The following is an 18,398-nucleotide window of genomic DNA, read 5'->3' on the forward strand; positions in this document are numbered from 1 at the left end:
AAAGGTTTAGGCATGAAGAGCATGAGTGTGGGTTTATATAGCACAAAATGGGGCAAAATGACAGTGTGAGTAGCACCCCCTAGTGTTGAAGAGAAGCTATGAGTAGAAGGGAGGTACTAGGAGAAGGTGTGTTACAAAGTTTGTCTGCATTCCTTTGCTCTAAATCCATTCCTGTAGGAGCAGAATCCTCAGATGCTGCTCAGAGGTTTCTAAGTAAAGCGCTTAAGGTAATTCAAGAGACAGTATCCAGCAATGAAACCAAAACTAAGGTGTTATCAAAAGAGACCAGGGAGAGTAGTGAAATTCAGGTGGCTGGGAAGAAGACAGACAGTGGGGGAAGCTATGGATTCCTTGTGGAGCCTGGAGAGACTCACAGCTGCTATCTGGTGGAACACTATAATCAGTTCCTTTTCTAGGTCTCTCATGCTTTAGGAGAGAAGGAAACTTTTGAAGGCACTGAGTAGACTTGCATATCATTCCTCAGGTCACCATAAATCCTGCCAGGGCTAAGGACAAGGGTGAGAAATCTTTGAAGCATTCTGGAAGCAGACATCTGAGCAGGTAAAATAAGCAGAAGTAAAAGCCACAATGCTTAATAACAAAGTATATGGCAGAATTAGTCACTGGCTGCATAGATATCCTTTAGTTTTGGATGACTTCATACATCTCCTTGGTGTGGACTTAAAGTTTGCCTTTCTAACTGGTTACTCTGACTGTCAAAGTTGATATTTGTCATCGTGCTGATCCCATTCTGTGTACAGGTTAGGTTTCACTTATTGTCCCAGCCCTGCCTCCTTCCTGTCCGATGGGTTTTGGTGAAATGTGAGGAGGACCAACCCAGTCAGCTCCTGGACTTTCTTCCTACCTGTCATATTTATTGAGCACTTACTGTATACCAGATAGTGTATTAAATGCTGGGCATATAATAGTGGACAAAACTGACAAAAATTTCTGCCCTTATGGAGTTTACATTCTAGTGGAAGAGGCAAACAATAAACAAATTTCAAAAATATAATCTATGATACATGGTGCTAAACCCAGAAACAGGGATATATATTGAACACAGGGTGGCCCAAAGGGGTGACTTTGGTGTAAAAATTTGATGGAGATTATATTTGCATGCTAAGGGCAGTCATAGCACAGACTGGGTGGCTTAAATAGCAGATATTTTTTTTCTCTTAGTTCTGGAGACTGGAAGTCCAACATTGAGGTGCTGGTAGGGTTGGTTTCTGGAGAGAATTCTCTTTCTGGCTAGCATATGGCTCTGTCACTTAATAGATGTGTTTTTAAATTTTTTTTTATTATTTTATTTATTTATTTATTTATTTATTTATTTTAGAGATGCACCTGCAGCATATGGAGGTTCCCAGGCTGAGGGTCAAATTGGAGCTGCAGCTGCTGGCCTATACCACAGCCCCAGCAACATGGGATCTGAGCCACGTCTGTGACCTACAACACAGCTCAAGGCCACACTGGATCCTTAGTCCACTGAACAAGGCCAGGGGTTGAACCTGCATCCTCATGGATACTAGTCAAATTTGTTTCCACTGAACCATGATGGGAACTCCCAATAGATGTGTATTTTTTCAAAGTTACTTTACTTCTTTGAGCCTTGGTTTCCTAATCTATAAAACTGGAACAATAAAGAACCTACTTCAAAGAGCTATAGTGAAGATTAAATGGATTAAAGCATGAAATACATTAGAATAATTTCTGGCTCATAATAAGTGGCATATAAATGTTAGCTCTTATTATTATAAATGTTTTCCTTCTTGGAAACCATATATATTACAAACTATCCAATCTTTGGTGACTCCAAATGTGTGGGTTGCCTATTATATGGTTCAGATGGGATTATTAGGCTTTCATAGATAACAACATAGAGTCAGAGTTCAAAGGGAAAACCAAGTCCATTAGGAAAAGATAAGAGCCATTTAATGGGAACACCTGTTTTGAATTTTAAAAATCCATAGGGGCCAGAGGTAGGCTCAAAGTTTAGGATGTAGAGAGCCAAAGGTTTTGGGTCAGAGTATAGCAGAAGAAGGAGAGTTCAGAATGAGAGCAAGCCAGAAATAAATAAGATGCTGTCCAGGAGGGCTGCTGCAAAAGTTCATCCCACTCCCTTAACTCCCCATCCAGCCTCATCAGAATAGTCTCATGAAGGGCCCTGGCCAGGGTCTAGGATATGTTTGCAGTCAGAGGCCAATTCTACCACCATTTTTCTGGCTCCATAACATTTCCATAGTGTTAAGTACCATGTGGAAGGGAGCCAAGGTACCAGACAGCAGGTGTCTAGTACTTCTGAGTTCACTGGCTTCCCAGTCCAGGTTTTGGGGTCTGGGAGATATTATGTAAAGCGGAATAAAGGTCTAGATGGACCAGGCACAGCAAGGATCAATGGAAGGAAGAATGGGACTCAGGGATGGGAATAATTAGATATCAGTTTTCATAGGATAGATAAAGGTTTTGAATAGCTAAGGAACACATATCCGAGCTTTGTGCAAGGAAGAGTGGAGCAGATGTTTCATCTCAAATCAGCCTCAATCCAATGGTTATTGATACATTTGAAGGTATTTTATATACCTCCATTGGCAGTCTATGGCTTTTCTAGGTGCCAACCACTGGTGTGTTACTAATGATTGGGAATTTGGGATAAATACTGGTTTGGAAGCTGTAAGAGTTATGGAATGGTATATGTTGGGTGGTGAAGCAATGCTCTGAATTATTACATGAGATTTTTGTGGTGGTGAGGAATGCTGATGAGCCAAAGTGTAAGAAATATTTATAGGCTAGCATGGAGGCACACCCTTTGCTTGTGTTTGGAGCTTGAAGGACCGTTTTGTAGGCCAGCTTCCTATTGCTCTTTTTTTCTGCATAATGAATAAATTGGCTGGTCTTTATCCCTGATTCTTTGTAAGGAGCCTCCAAATCCTTGGATTTCCCAACTGATGGGAATGTCTTTGTTATTTAAGGCAGACCTCTGGATAGTTTCAGGATGGGAGCTGGTAGTTCCAGAACTCTGGAAAGACCTAACCATGTGATTAGAGGTTTGGGGATTTGAGTCACATTATATCACCCTGATGTCCAACCTCTGGAGAGAGAATTGGGCTATATGGATTGAGTTCAGTCATATGGCCAATTCAATCAATCGTACCCATGTAATGAAATCCCAGTAAAACTCTGGATGCCTGAAGCTGAGTAGAACTTGGTAATCATACATTGATGTGTTGGGAGGTGATGCATCCTGAGGACATGGAAACCTCAGGTTTCTTCCCAGATCTCATTCTATGTGTTTCTTCATAAAACTGTAATCATAAGTATAGAGCTTTCCCGAGTTCTGTGAGTCATTCCAGAAAATTATGGTATCCAAAGGAGTAATAAGAACCCCTGAAGATTTGTGGCCAGTTGCTCAGAAGTATGGGTGGCCTAGGTTACATTACAGGTTTTTAAGTCAGTATTAGGATATTTGAAGTCATACTACCAAGTTAAAACAAATGAAAATATCTGTATGACTGTAAGTCTTTTTAATACCATGGGTCTGAGGCAAGGTAGCCAGGATTTGGGTAGAGGTGACTGAAACTTTCAACTTCCAGAAGAACCCTCTCTTCTTCAGGTCGTCATTTATTTGGATAGTATAGATAAACAGGGAGTGAACTTCTAAATTACCGGTAAAATCTTAGGGATTGCCAAAAATTTTTGACTGCTTTAGGGACCAGCATAGTAATTTCTGAGAGATGACCAAGTTTCATGGTAATGTGTCATAGTAGCTGGCCACATCATCTGGAAGGCATTCTTCCATTTGTCACTTGATTTATGTGAATGAGGCTGTAGGCACTGGAAGTCATGACATCATTGTGCCTTCCACCAATAGCAGGAATGGGACATAGTCTCAGATGTGAGCTGTGTGGAGTTCCTAGTAATTTCGTTTTTTCTTACATTGGAATTCATGGGCAATAACTGAAATTTCATTGCCCATGTGTTACTGACCTCATTCCCTAGCAGAATCAACAAAGAGGGCATCATTGTCCCCCTGATGGGTAGGGCCATTAAGCACATTGCCTAGCAGTTTCAGAAGACCTACACAGTTCTGGTTCATTGCACACATCTCTGAAGTCCATGAAATTCATGAGAGTAGGTGTGTGATATAGTTTCTCTCAAATCTGGAGCTCAGAATAAAGGAGGTTCCAGAAGTGCAGGTGAATTTCTCTAGGAGCGATGTTTGCAAAATGCTGGGGTACGTATGATGCTAATTAACAAGGGCTTGGTACTTTACTTTCATCCTTGCCAGCTGTGTGGGGAGTATTATATGTGAGTGTTAGAACTTTTAACTATGTCTCTACCTTCCACCCCAATCCCTTCACTCACGTGGACAATGGAAAACTAAGAAAACTGAGAGCCTCAGGGAATTTTGTTCTAACATTACTCCCAAACAGTGGTTCTCAGGGGTTGAGCCAGTTGGGTCATCTTTGAAGGTTTGCATATTCTGAGAACTACCAGAAATTGCATCCTCAAGTGGCCTAGTTAAATAGACTGAGGCTAGGCTACAAAATCCAAATAGGTCTAGATAAGCTAAAGTGATCAAATTATGAAGGTAGATAGGCTAGGGGATGAGGGCTAACAATGCATGGGAAGGGTAGAAGCAAGTGGGAAAAAAAAAATCTGGAGGAAACCTTTGTTCCAGAATCCACATTCTCATGGAGGCATTTTATTTGGTGACCATGGCTTTTGATGCAGGTATACTAGAATCCAATCTTGCCAAAGCAAAATGAATGTGCAGTTCCAGCATTGTCAGTATTAAGTTGATTCAATTCTACATCTTTTTTTTTTTTTTTTTTTTGGTCTTTTTGCTTTTTGTTGGGCTGCTCCCACGGCATGTGGAGGTTCCCATGCTAGGGGTCTAATCAGAGCTGTAGCCTCCGGCCTACGCCACAGCACATGGGATCCGAGCCATGTCTGCGACCTATACCACTGCTCACGGCAATGCTGGATCCTTGACCCACTGAGCAAGGCCAGGGATTGAACCCACAACCACATGGTTCCTAGTCGGATTTGTTAACCACTATGCCACGATGGGAACTCCCCAATTCTACATCTTTATCATCTTGCAAATCTATTCCATCCCTCTCTCCTATGAAGTTTTTTCCTAAGTCTTGGAGATTCTATCCCTTAAATACTTCTCAATCTATTTCTGTGGTGACCAGAGTGATCCATCTAAAACACGAATTTGACTTAAGTACCTTCAGTGCATCCTCATTTCCTACAGGATTAAATACTACTGTCAGATAGCATATAAGACTATTTATGATGTTGCCCCTACTTATTTCTCCATCTTCATCTCTCACCACTTCCCTGCCCTTTTCTAGCCACAATGACTTACTGGTATTTCCTGGAACATGCCATTCTGTTGCATTCCTTCATGACTTAGTTCTTCTGCATATTGTCTGGTATGTCCTACTCTTGTATGTCTGGCAATTTTCTGCTTATCCTCTAAGACTTACTGCATCTCTGAATTCTTTTCTAACCTATGAAGGCAGAGTTGAACACTCTTTCTTTACAAACGTTCTCAATTTTAGCACTGCAATGAATTGTAATGATTTAAAAATCGGTTTCTAGAGAGCATGGCCATGTCTAATTGATTTCTGGGCCTTCAGAGACTGACACAGTGCCTAACACATAGTAGGGTCTCAAATTGTCTTTGAATAGGGAAGTGAAATACTTTAAAAGCAGGAGGAACTTGTCAACAAATTCATGCTGTTGATTATCTCTTGGATTCAAGATCTGATGTCTGAAGTATGTGATGTTGATTCCTTCATTAATTCAGCAAGTGTTTATTGAACATCTACCCTAAGCCAAGCATGGGAATAAAATGATGAACAAAAATAGTTATGTTCTTTACTGCTCTCAGAGGATTGAGGATTTACTGGGGGGAAACTATTACTGCATTGTTTGAATTACTAAATAAAATAGAATATATTGAGTTTGGCCCATAACATCAGCTGAAGAGTTTATTTAATACAAGGCTTTCTGCAGTGTGATGTCAAAGCCTTTGCCCGTGGGGCTACTTTGGTGTCATGCATAGTGCAAGTTTGTCTCTAGTTCTTCAGCATAGAAAACCACAACAGGTAAAATAGTTGAACATCCTATTTTAATCCAAGCAAAACTTTGTCTTCAAAAATACGTGGACTTTACATCACATAAAGTGACTTTACATTTTATGAAGCGCTTTTGCACTTATAGTGGTATTTGGTTTTACTTATAGGAAAACCAAAGGAATGTAGGGAGAGCATTTAAAAATCAACAAAACAGGATCACCTTCTTAGGCTATAGGGAATACCTTAAGGCAGTGAGACATTATTAGTATATATATACCTAAGCAAACAAAAAATCCTAGTCCCTCTGCTAAAAGCCAATATAAGACACAAACTTCTAACTCAGGGGGTGTGATTGGAGGAATGAAAGAAGCTTCCAGGTCCTGGCATTTTGAAAATGGCGGGGGGGGGGGACCCTCCAAAATATTACTCTCACGAAACTCAGATAAGACAAAGTTCGAACAAACTCAAACCAGGGTCCTACAGGGTCGTATTATCCTGATATCCCCTGTGTGTGTTCTGTTTCCTTCTCAGTTGAGGTTATCTATAAACAAGGACAAACTTGGAATCAAGGTGACCAGTGATATATAATCAGTTAGATCCATTCAAAGGCATACTGGCCAGAATTGCAGGTGTTAGACATTCTGTAACATAAGGGATTTGTCTTTCTTGAATTTGGCTATGCTGTTTCTGATAACTAGAATTGCTACACAATAGAGAAACAATTTTATTTCTTTTAGGTAGCACGTTGCTGTGGCAGAGACATGCTGCCACAAGGCTTAAATTACACCCTCATTTTGATTTATAAATGGATTACAAACAAAGCACAAGGCAAAATAAAGTTGCAGTTTTAGCTTGAGCCCAAAGTAGCTAACAGTCTCCTAAACTGAAGCTAAAGTTACTTTCTTAATTAGGAGATTAAAAAAAATCAAGTGTCGTAGAAGGCAGAATATTATGTACCAATTTGTCTATTAATATCACCCCCCTTTTCTGAGGGTATCAGAGACAAAATAGTTTTCTTGATCATCTTTTTTAAATAAAAATATAGGCCAGGTAGAAGCTTGGCCTTTCAAGTCTTTTCCTGACATTTAGGGAAGGAAGGACGGAAATGGGGAGGGGATAAAATTGCAGATTGTTTCATACCTTTTCTCAGTTCTAAATAGAAACCTCCTTTGGCCTGATGCACTAGTTTTCCAAGAAAGGAGTTTTGGCTTTGACCTACAACTACTCTGGAACCACTGTCCTGTCCATTTAAATGCTACCCCAGGAAGGCTAGCATAGTGATACATTTCATCTACAAATTTCAGTGTAAAATAACAGTACAAAACCGTTGGGCTCTTTATCTCCACAGCAGCAAATATCTATGTACAAATGGGCATTATTTTTCTCAATACTGGACTCTGTTCATTTCCTGAATTAACTTTACCATTGAGGTTTGGTTACTTGTTTTTTGCTGGGCAGAGTTGCAACTGGGATGGGGGAAGGGAATTCTTGCACTGGTTAGGCAACCAGGCAGGGTTACCAAGGAGCTCATTCTGGCTCCAGAAAGGGGAGTAGGTTGTCCTCATTTCCTGGAACTGGATCATTCCCACTCCCTGAAACAGGGAGTGGATCATCCCCACTCCCTGCTGAAGAGGGAAGGCAGTCACTGCCCAGCTCTCTGCTGCCTGTCACTCTGGACTTGATTGTCCCCATCAGACCTTCAAAGGATCTGAATGTGGCTGACTTCTTCATGTCTCCAAGCTTCCTGCGAATGGCAGAGCCCATGGTGGACAGGGCAGCTGATGTCTTTTGTTTCATGTAGTCGTTGGAGACCTGAACATCATGCCAGCTCTTGGAGAGATTCTGCCTCAACCCTGCCAAGGTCATAAGTCCCAGCTTCCTCTTGAGCTCCACGCAGCGTCTCTCTTTGGCTGCCAGCGCATGGCGTAGGGTTACAATTTCCGCTTCCAATTTACTGAGCTCAGATTTGAGCTCTTTTTGCTCCACCTCTGTAAGGTCCTCTGGTTTGGCAGTCAGGTATGATCCATTCTTTCCTGCAGAGGTCTCTGTCATGGCGCCTGGCATAGACTGAGAAGGAAGATCTTCATTAAGAGAGTCAAGGTCCAATTCTTGGTAGAAAGAGTCCAACTCATGGACAGAGAAGAAATAATCTTGGCCAACACAGTTGAAGTCTAGGCCTTCAGGGTCAGACTTTTGGCTGGTGGGGTGGGCCTCTAGGTGGGATGGATTCATATCTTGGCTGGTGGAATGGATTCTTTGGCCGGTGGATCAATGTCTTGGCTTGTGGAGTAGATCCACTTCCGGGTGATATTGGGGAGTAGGGTTGGGGGAGGGGTGGTAGGCTAGGGTTGGGTTGGCATCGTGGAGGTGGGATTTCCACAGAAGACGGCAGAGGGCAGAACCTGGGCTCAGCCTCTGCGCCGCCCATGCTCATAGTATTTCGACATCACAATGTCCCAATGAGGTAGGTACTAGCCTTCAAACCAAGTCTTACTACCTAATGGACCCTTTTCCACCACACTAGCCATTTTTAAAGCCTGAAAAATAAGTGAACTTTTGGTGTTAACAGAAATTTATGACAGAGCCCCATACCTAAAATAAATAAAAACTCTCCCAAAGTGATGCAGGGAGTCTAGAACTCCTGGTCTTGTACCCTCCCAATTTTCTCTTCTCAGGTTCCCAAAAGGGCCTGAGAAATTCCTAGCACCTCTTATAAAGTGTTCTTAAAGGCTCCTCAAAACATTTAAGTCCAACAATAGTCCCATGGCATGAGTATCAGCAGTGTTAGAGGCTTGGAATAGTGGAACTCAGAAAGTTAGTCTGATGAGTCACAATTGTCTGTTCTTTTGGGGGACTGGGGAGAGACGTAGAATGAGCAAATGTGTAATGATTGTGTCAAGTTTGAGCTTAATAAAGGCAAAGTCTACTGTACTATGAGAATTTAGGAGAGAAGAAATAAGATATATGCACATGGACAATGCAAAAATTTTCAATATTGAAGTTGCATTTTCTTTTCCAAACATCCACTTACATTTCTGAAGGCATGTCTTCCCACATATATGGTTTTCAGTTGAGGGAGGTGGTCTGCACAGTAAAGTAGTAATAGTTGTACAAGCTCTGTTAGGATGCCAATCCACCATATCCCTTATTTCTATTCAGAGCTGGTAATTTATACCATGTAAAAATCAGGACTTCAGTCCAGAGAGGGCAGATAGTCAGGTATCACTTAGCTCCTTGCCTGGCTGCCCATTCCCAGGAAAGAGCCTTGAGCAAGTCTTAGTTTCTAGTGGTTTTTTTTGATATTCTAGATGTCCTTTCAAGCATGATCTTGTGGAACCTGATATAATCCTCAGCAGATTTCAGCAGTTTGCCATACTCATGTTTGTGTTTCCTCAGTGAAGCATCTAGTTGGGCATCCAAACCACTTTCAAATCTTTGGGTGTATACTTAATAACCCTTTCATGTAACACACTAGTGTTTATTATTGTCTTACCTTGAAGTATGTGTCTCACAAGGTTGAAAAATGAAGAGTATCCTTGTTGGAAACACGAAGGCAGATGAGGGATTTAGCTGTGTATATAAAGGCCTGAAAAATGAAGTAAGGGACTGCTTAAATACTGATTTGTTCCAGAAGGTGGACTTTTCCTCCCTTGCCTGTGGAAACACTAGTGGTTTCAGGAATGTTCTGACTTTGAACCAGTACTCCTCTCTCAAAACTGAGGGTGCAGGGTAAAGAAGTCCCTGGATTAAGCTAAATAATATGGAATGTGCATTTTCTATTCTAAGTTGAGATTCCATGTCACAAGATTTGAGCTTGCACTAAATTATCCTTCTCTGGATTGTTTTGGCCACCAAACTCACTGCCTATTTTCTTGTATATAGGTCTTCCTCATCCTTCAATTCAAAGTATGAGATCTTTTGTTAAACTTTGATTCTTTTTGGTAGAGTAATGATTTTCCTCATAGGTAAATCGACCTGACTTCTCTCAACAATTTTGTTTCCAGTTCCCAAATCAAAACATGGTCTCTGGAAGGGGGCCTCCTAGCTAAGCAATGTTCTGACCTCCTGAGTAGACCTCGACAGATAAGTAACACAATGGAACAATCCATTTTATTAGGTTTATGCATACCACATATAAACAACACATGTATTTTAAAAACATGTATCTTTCAAATGAATTTTAACTTAATTTATAGTGATGATAGACAACCGTTTGAATAAACTGTCTTTTTAAGGTTTATAATACTCAACTGTTGGCCCATGATTTTTTTAGAACCTCTCTACATTACGCAGCGAAAGAATCTATTACACAGAAAGGCTCACAAAACTGTTCTTATGAAACTGAAAGCATTTTGATGCTATTTAGATACGAAAAACAACCAAAATATTTGCTTCAGTAACCTATGTAGAAGTACTTTGAGAATTTTTTAAAAGCCTATAATGGTTTGCTATCTTTTTTTTCCAAGGAAGATATTACTGACTCATTTTTAGTAAAGAATAAACTTTGAATTATTTTTCTAAGTAAAAGTGATGGACTTATACTAATCCTTTATAATGTAAAGGTAAATGATACAACTAAATGATTTTTTTTCTCTTAATGTTTAGAAGCTTGTATGTTGTGTTTTATAAATAAATTATTGGGACTTGAGTGTAAAAAGCAAAGCCATATACCCCTCACCAGGTCTGGGTTGTTTGAGGATAGGAGAATTCAGATTGTAGTAATTGATACTTGAGTCTAGAAATGATTGTGAACCTGTACCAGTGTCAGCACTTTTAACCACTTGACTTCTTTTGTTATAAAAGGTCAATATGGAGCTTCTTTATTACATAAAGTCTTGTAAAATAATCCACAGTGGTGGTTCGCATTGCTTCTAAAGACCTAACAACTCACCCTATAGTCTAGTCATTTACACTGCTAGATTTAACCATAGTGAATTCTCTCAGACTTTATATCTGTTGTGAGAGAACTACTACCACAAACATTTTGTTCATTTTATCTGAATACCAGGAAAAATATTTCAATATTTAACTGTGCCTGAAAATAAAGCATGTAGTTGAAAACCTAATCCAGTCAGAATGTTTCAAGAGTAGGAGGAGAAAATTAGTAGTTGGATTTCTTTGTTAAGCCATAATGTTATATTTGATTTCAGTTTGCAAGTTATTTTCACTACTATCTCACATCATAGCCCAGCTTAATCAGTAATATATGCAGTGTTACCCTCTCCATAGATATTATATTCTCCAGCATGAACTGGAATATTTGCTATTGTTTATAGCTGTAAGAGTTATTGGTAACAATCCTCATATTTCAATATTTGAGCTGATCTTCATTTAAGACTAGTATGACATTTCCTTTCAACAGTCCCCCCCGCTTTTGACTGCACCAGTGGCATATAGAAGTTCCCAGATTAGGGATCCAATCGGAGCTACAACTGCAGGCCTACCCACAGCCACAGCAGTGTGGGATCGAGCCGCATCTGCAACCTACACCACAGCTCACAGCAGCGCTGGATCCTTAAACCACTGAGCGAGGTCAGGAATCGAACCCATATCTTCATGGATACTAGTTGGATTTGTTTCTGCTCCTCCCCAATGGGAACTCCTCAGCAGCCCTTCTACATGGCCTAATCAACTTTAAAAAGTACTTAGGACTATTTTTTTTTTTTTGTCTTTTGTCTTTTTGTTGTTGTTGTTGTTGTTGTTGTTGTTATTGTTGCTATTTCTTGGGCCGCTCCCGCGGCATATGGAGGTTCCCAGTCTAGGGGTCGAATCGGAGCTGTAGCCACCGGCCTACGCCAGAGCCACAGCAACGTGGGATCCGAGCTGCGTCTGCAACCTACACCACAGCTCACGGTAATGCCGGATCGTTAACCCACTGAGCAAGGGCAGGGACCGAACCCGCAACCTCATGGTTCCTAGTCGGATTCGTTAACCACTGCGCCACGACGGGAACTCCACTTAGGACTATTATAGAGTAGGATTTTCGTCTCTGAATCCCAAAAGTGTTATCAGGATGTTAAATTGGAGCTTATTTGATTAAGAGGTATGCACTCTCTTTGTGATCAGTATTCATATGAAGATCTTCTCATTGCCAGGGGAGCCCTCAACTAAAGGCTCTGGCCATTTTGTGGACCTAGGGACTGAGGGGAGGTGAGGGGGAAAGGAAGAATGGAAAAATAGTTCTCATGGAGTACTGAGCCAGAGTAGGTAAAAGTATCTTTAAGATTCTTCTCCCTGCCTCTCATAAGGAGGTCTCAGGTGTCTGGAAAGACCCCTGATAAAGAGGCCTCCCAGTGGAGGTGCCTGAGCTAGGAATGCAGATAGGTGTTAGAACTTGGTTTGTTGTGGACCTCCACCCTTGGCTATTAATTCCCTTCTGAGACTGCAGTGTGGGAGGGCAGCTTTTTCCAAGAGATCTGCCAGGTAAAGCCTTTGTAATTTCCTATGGTCAGGCCTGAGAGATCATACATAGGTTTTTGTTTGTTTGTTTTTATAAATTTTATTGGAGTATAGTTGACTTACAAAATTATGTTACTTTCAGGTGTATAGCAAAATAATCAGTTATACATATACATATATGCATTCCTTTTCAGATTTTTTTCCCATATGGGTTATTAAACAGTATTAAGTTATCCTGGGCTACACAGTGGGTCCTTATTACCTACCTAATTTTTTTTTTCTTTTTTGGTCACCCCCCCAAGGCATATGGAAGTTCTCAGTCCAGAGACTGAATCTGAACTGTGACCTACTCCATAGCTGCAGCAACACGGGGTACTTAACCCACTTTGCTGTGCTGGGGTTCAAACCAGTGCCTCCAAGAGACAAATGAGATCATTAACCCACTGTGTCACAGTGGAAACTTCCACCTATCTATTTTTTGTATAGTAGTGTATATATGTCAATCCCAGTTCTCTAATTTATCCCTCCCCCCACCTCACATTTCCCCTTTGGTAACCATAAATTTGGTATCAAAATCTTTGAGTCTGTTTCTGTTTTGTAAGTTCTTTTTTTTGTCTGTTTTAGGGTCACACACACGGCATATGGAGGTTCCCAGGCTAGGGGTCGAATTGAAGCTGTTGATGCTGGCCTAAGCCAGAGCCACAGCAACACCAGATCCAAGCCGTGTCTACGACCTACACCACAGCTCACGGCAACGCCAGATCCTTAACCCACTGAGCGAGGCCAGGGATTGAACCCACAACCTCATGGTTTCTAGTTGAATTCATTTCCACTGTGCCATGATGGGAACTCTATAAGTTCTTTTCTATCATTTTAGATTCCAGGAGTTCCTATCATGGCTCAGGGAAAATGAATCTGCCTAGGATCCATGAGGACACAGGTGACCACTGGCCTTGCTCAGTAGGTTAAGGATCCGGCATTGCTCTGAACTGCGGTGTAGGTCGCAGGCACAGTTCAGATCTGGTGTTGCTGTGAGCTGTGGTATAGGCTGACAGCTGTAGCTCCGATTCGACTTCTGGCCTAGGAACCTCCATATGCCACAGGTTCAGCCATAAAAAGACAAAAAAAAAATTTAGATTCTACATATTAGTGATATCATATGATATTTGTCTTTCTCTATATGACTTATTTCACTTAGTATGATAATTTCTCGGTTCATCCATGCTGCCTAAATGTCCATCAACAGAGAATTGGATAAAGAAGATGTGGTACATATATGCAATGGAGTGTTCCTCAGCCTTAAAAAGAATGAAATCTTGCCATTTTCAGGCAATATGGATAAATCTAGAAATTATCATACTAAGTGAAGTAAGTCACATAGAATTTTTTGGTTTTTGGCCAGGAGTCAGACTCCTCACTATGATTAGAAACTCTTCAAATGTCTTTCAATAGGTATTGGTTAGGTCAGTTGTGGTAAACCCATAAAATGTCTTTTTAAAAAGTGATTTTCAGCAAAGTCAGAATCCTAACTGGAAATCTATGATTTACTTAAGATGAGTAATCGAAAAGAATTTGGGAAAGGGTGAAGAATAGTGTGGCATCCAGGGCCATGACAGGGAAAACATTACTATCTCTAGGCCTGAATGGATATAGGATAGAATGGTTACCTCTTGAGGAACGTTTTGTCTGCCTGAATGGATATAGGATAGAATGGTTACCTCTTGAGGAACCTTTTGACTACCTGAATGGATATAGGATAGAATGGTTACCTCTTGAGGAACCTTTTGACTGCCTGAATGGATATAGGATAGAATGGTTACCTCTTGAGGAACCTTTTGACAGTCAGATAGCCACTGTCAAACTATGGCCCAGCAGGGAGGGAGCAGGAGAAGTAAGTATCCTGACCTATCTATCTCCTTCTAAACTTTGATCAGAATATCCATCTCTTGCTGATGCTTCCCATCTGCCAAACTTAACCTGAAACCAGAGGGTAAGGGAATCTGTTCAATGCAGTCGGTGAAGAATAACCTTACAGGGCACAGAGTAGGGAAGAAAAAAGTAGAGAAAGAAGAGAAGGGTAGAGATTGATTTTGCAGAGGCAAACAGTATTTCGTTCAATGACATTTCATTGTATAAACATATAATTGTCTAACTTATCTATTGAGCATTTATGTCACTTTTAGATTTTCTTTTAGCTTATTATAAATATTCTTTTATTTAGATCTTTGCATGCCTATTTTTATTTCCAGAAGATACATTCTTAGAAGTAGAGTAGCTGGACCCCTCTTTAAATATTTTTGATGTATATAACTGTCAGAAAAATTCATAGCAATTTATCCTTCACCTGGAGAACATGAGTTTTCCTGTGCACATTTTATTTTTTATTTTTTTGCTTTTTAGGGCTGCACCCATGGTGTAGGGAAATTCCCAAGCTATGGGTTGAATTGGAGCCACAGCTGCCAGCCTACACCACAGCTCACGGCAATGCTGGATCACCGACCTATTGAGTGAGGCCAGGGATTGAACCTGCATCTTCATGGATACTAGTCAGATTTGTTTCCGCTGTGCCACAGTGTGAACTCCTCCTATGCACATTAACACCAGATATTATCATTAGTCTTTGCTAATTTAATAGGGAAAAATTACATCTTGCTGTTTTAATTTATTTTTCTTTGATTATTAATTGGACTCAAAAAACAGTTCTCTTGTGACACAGTGGGTTGAGGACCCAGCATTGTCACTGCAGTGGCTTGGGTCACTGCTGTGGTGCAAGTTTGATCCCTGGCCTGGGAACTTCCACATGCTGTGGGTGTGGCACCCCCAAAATAAATTAAAAATAAAAAAAGAAATTCATTGGTTATCTGTGACTTTGTTATTTTGCAAAATTATCTCACGTTTTAGTACAAAATTCTTGCTCTTATTTGTACCTTCAACCCATAAATCTTTCCTAACAGTCATCTTTTAGTGTTTTATGATGGTCTTTGCCATAGTTGTTTGACCACAGTTGGGGGAAAAATTTTAGGGGTGTCTTAGCTCCTTAACTAGATTTTCAACCTGTCTTCATGTTTTTTAGTTCTATTTTTGTACCACCAGCCTTCTCTTTCTGCTTCTGGAGATAGCTTATGGTGCCAATCTCTGAGCCTTTTGGTGGTTATGCAACATAATTTGCTTTGATTTTTGACTTTATCCTCTACCAGCTTAGAATTCAAATTTCTCAGGTTTTCCAGGTAAGTTACTACTTTTCCCTCTGCTTTCTTGAGTTGCTCATACAAAAACATTTATGAATTTGTTCATTTGTATATAATCTAATAAATCAGACAGGTACACATTTATTATGTTTATAGTTCAGGTTAAGCTTCTCAGGAACATAGCAAATGTTTAATAACTGATGATGCGTGAGCACTGACAATCAGAATAAATGGTGGCTGGAATAGGGTCCAGAAGGCCTTTTGTTGGACTGTTTATATGCTGGGTCATGTGTTGCTATGGACACTGGAGATGTCAAGGGGTAGGCGGGGTGAGGGGAAGGGGATATTTTGAAGGCTTATTGCAACTGCTGTTTGCAAACTAGCATGGAAGTATTTTCATATTTTATGGTACATATGGTTATAATAGTACATATAAATAGATATCATCCCTGAGCCTTCCCTTTTGCTTTAATTGTATTGCCCTTATATGAATTATTTTCTTTCTGTAGGATGCTCGAGATGTTATTTTACCCTATGTTTTACCTATATTGTCTATCACTGCCTTATTTTTGTTACTCAATATCTTTCCTAGCTTTCTATTTATTTATTTATTTTTGCTTTTTAGGGCCAGACCTGAGGCATATGGAAGTTCCCAGGCTAGGGGTTGAATCAGAGCTACAGCTGCTAGCCTATACCACAGCCACAGCAACTCTGGATCCAAGCCACATCTGCAAACTACATCACAGCTCACGGCAATGCTGGATTGCTGACTTACTGAGAGATGTCAGGGATTGAACCCGCATCCTCATGGATACTGGTTGAATTCATTTCTGCTGTGCCACAATGGGAACTCCTTTCCTAGATTTCTATAGAGGATGGATCCCATCTATTAGACTCAGGCCCTCACCAATTCCCGAACCAGTCCTGAAGATGTGGCATTCTAACCAGTAATATCAGCAACCTAGTGCTTGCTTTCTAACAAGACCCCTGCCTGTCTAGATAATCTGTATGTTGTAGCTTTCCCTTCCATCCCCTAATTTTGGCATTATTTGTAGGGTGAAATTTTGCCTCAGTTTCCCTCCCCAGTGTGCTTGGTATCTAATACATTTTGGTTTATCCTACTTCCTTTGAATTCCCCCCTCTCTTCTGTCACTGTCTGTAGTTTTGCTGCAAATGGACAGATATAGCTACTGAATCTTGATATAGTTACCTGTGAGGCTTTGAGCATACCTGCTGACTCTGCTCTCTTCTCTCCTCCAGCATTGTGCTCCTTTGATATCGATGCTTGCCTAACCCATGGCCAAATATTGTTGTGCCTTCTATAATATTGTTATAGAATATCCAGCTGCTTCCACTGGACTGTATTTCATACCTTGAATTGGGCAAATTTACCACTCTAAAGAAGAAAATCAGTGTTTTGTTAGCAACAAGCAGCAGTGGAAGGAAGAATCATTGACAGGTTAGCTGTTAAACAGCTTTTGACACACTATACACATAAATATGCAATGATCAAGGTTACAGAGGGCAGCTTTCAACTAGCTTTTTAGTTCTACTCTTTTAACTATGGGAAGACAATGGAAAAATATTAGATATTTGAGGAAAGCTGTATACACAAAAGATACAAAACATGCAAATGTAAGTAATAACTTGGAGAAAGCAGAGACAATGTAAGGAGAAAAAAGTTTTAAAATTATCGTTAACATTTTCATAGAGACAAGAGAAGATATAGTGATCTTGAAATAAGAAGCGAACCCTACCAAAGGAATATTCAATGTTGTTTTTTTGTTTTTTGGCCTTGCTTGTGATATATGGAAGTTCTTGGGCCAGGGATCAAACCTGTGCCATAGCAGCAACTTGAGCCACTGCAGTGACAATGCTGAATCCTTAACCCTCTGCACCACCGGGGAACTCTGAAAAGAACATTTAAGGACTAAAAAAAGAATTCTTGGAAACTAAAAATATGATCGCAAAACTGATGAACCCAATAGAAGTTTTAAGCAACGAAATTGAAAACATTTCTGAATACAGAGTAAAAAATACTGGAAATGAAAAATAAGGAAGAAAATAATATTAAAGTGTCATTCTAGCAGATGTTATGGCTGAATGTTAGATTAAAAAAAAAGAGAACTGATGGAGTTCCCTTGTGGCACAGTGGGTTAAGGATCTGGTGTTGTCACTGCAGTGGCTTGAGTTGCTGCTGTGGCAGGGGTTTGATCCCTGGCCCAGGAAGTTCCGTATGCTGTGGGTGTGGCCAAAAAAAAAATGACAAAAAAGAGAACTGAGAAAATGGAGGGAGAAATCTGTCAATAAATCAAGAAAATTCTCTAGAACTAAAGGAATCAATTTCAATCCATTTTCATAAGGTACATCACTGTAAAATTTCAGAACTCAAAGAGAAGTTGGGAGAAAGAGGTGTGAAATACAACAGGCTATGGATCAGAATGACTTCAGATTTTTCACAATACTGGAATCTAGAAGATAAGGGAAGAGTTCCCGTTGAGGCACAGTGGGTTAAAGATCCAGTGTTGTCTCTGCAGCAGCTCATGTCACTGCAGGGGCATAGGTTCAATCCCCGGCCTGGTACAGTGGATTAAGGATCCAGCATTGCTATCCCTGTGGTGTAGGTCACAGCTATGGCTCCGATTCAGTCTTTGGACCAGGAACTTCCATATTCCATGGGTGTGGCCAAAAAACAAAGAAGGAAGGAAAGAAGGAAGGA

The 18,398-nt window shown here is 40.4% G+C and overlaps 2 protein-coding genes across 7 annotated transcripts in view; one reads left to right on the forward strand and one right to left on the reverse strand.

Moving 5' to 3' along the window:
• Positions 1-18,398, forward strand: part of RANBP6 (RAN binding protein 6) — a 305,681-nt gene that overhangs the window by 27,397 nt on the left and 259,886 nt on the right. The window lies entirely within an intron of this gene.
• Positions 7,415-8,473, reverse strand: TPD52L3 (TPD52 like 3). The gene has a single exon (NM_001435384.1). It carries the CDS (start codon positions 8,322-8,324, stop codon positions 7,620-7,622), a length of 705 nt encoding a protein of 234 aa, NP_001422313.1. The 5' UTR covers positions 8,325-8,473; the 3' UTR covers positions 7,415-7,619.

The sequence above is a fragment of the Sus scrofa genome, chromosome 1, assembly GCF_054392235.1.
Source record: "Sus scrofa isolate SSC_HxYL_T2T_F1_AM1 chromosome 1, Sscrofa_HxYL_maternal_Yorkshire_Landrace_v2.0, whole genome shotgun sequence".
In the NCBI taxonomy this organism is placed as follows: Eukaryota; Metazoa; Chordata; class Mammalia; order Artiodactyla; family Suidae; genus Sus; species Sus scrofa.

Bases quoted from the DNA above. Each gene is read 5' to 3' on its own strand.
- TPD52L3 (NM_001435384.1), bottom strand. From the start codon at position 8,324: ATGAATCCATCCCACCTAGAGGCCCACCCCACCAGCCAAAAGTCTGAC.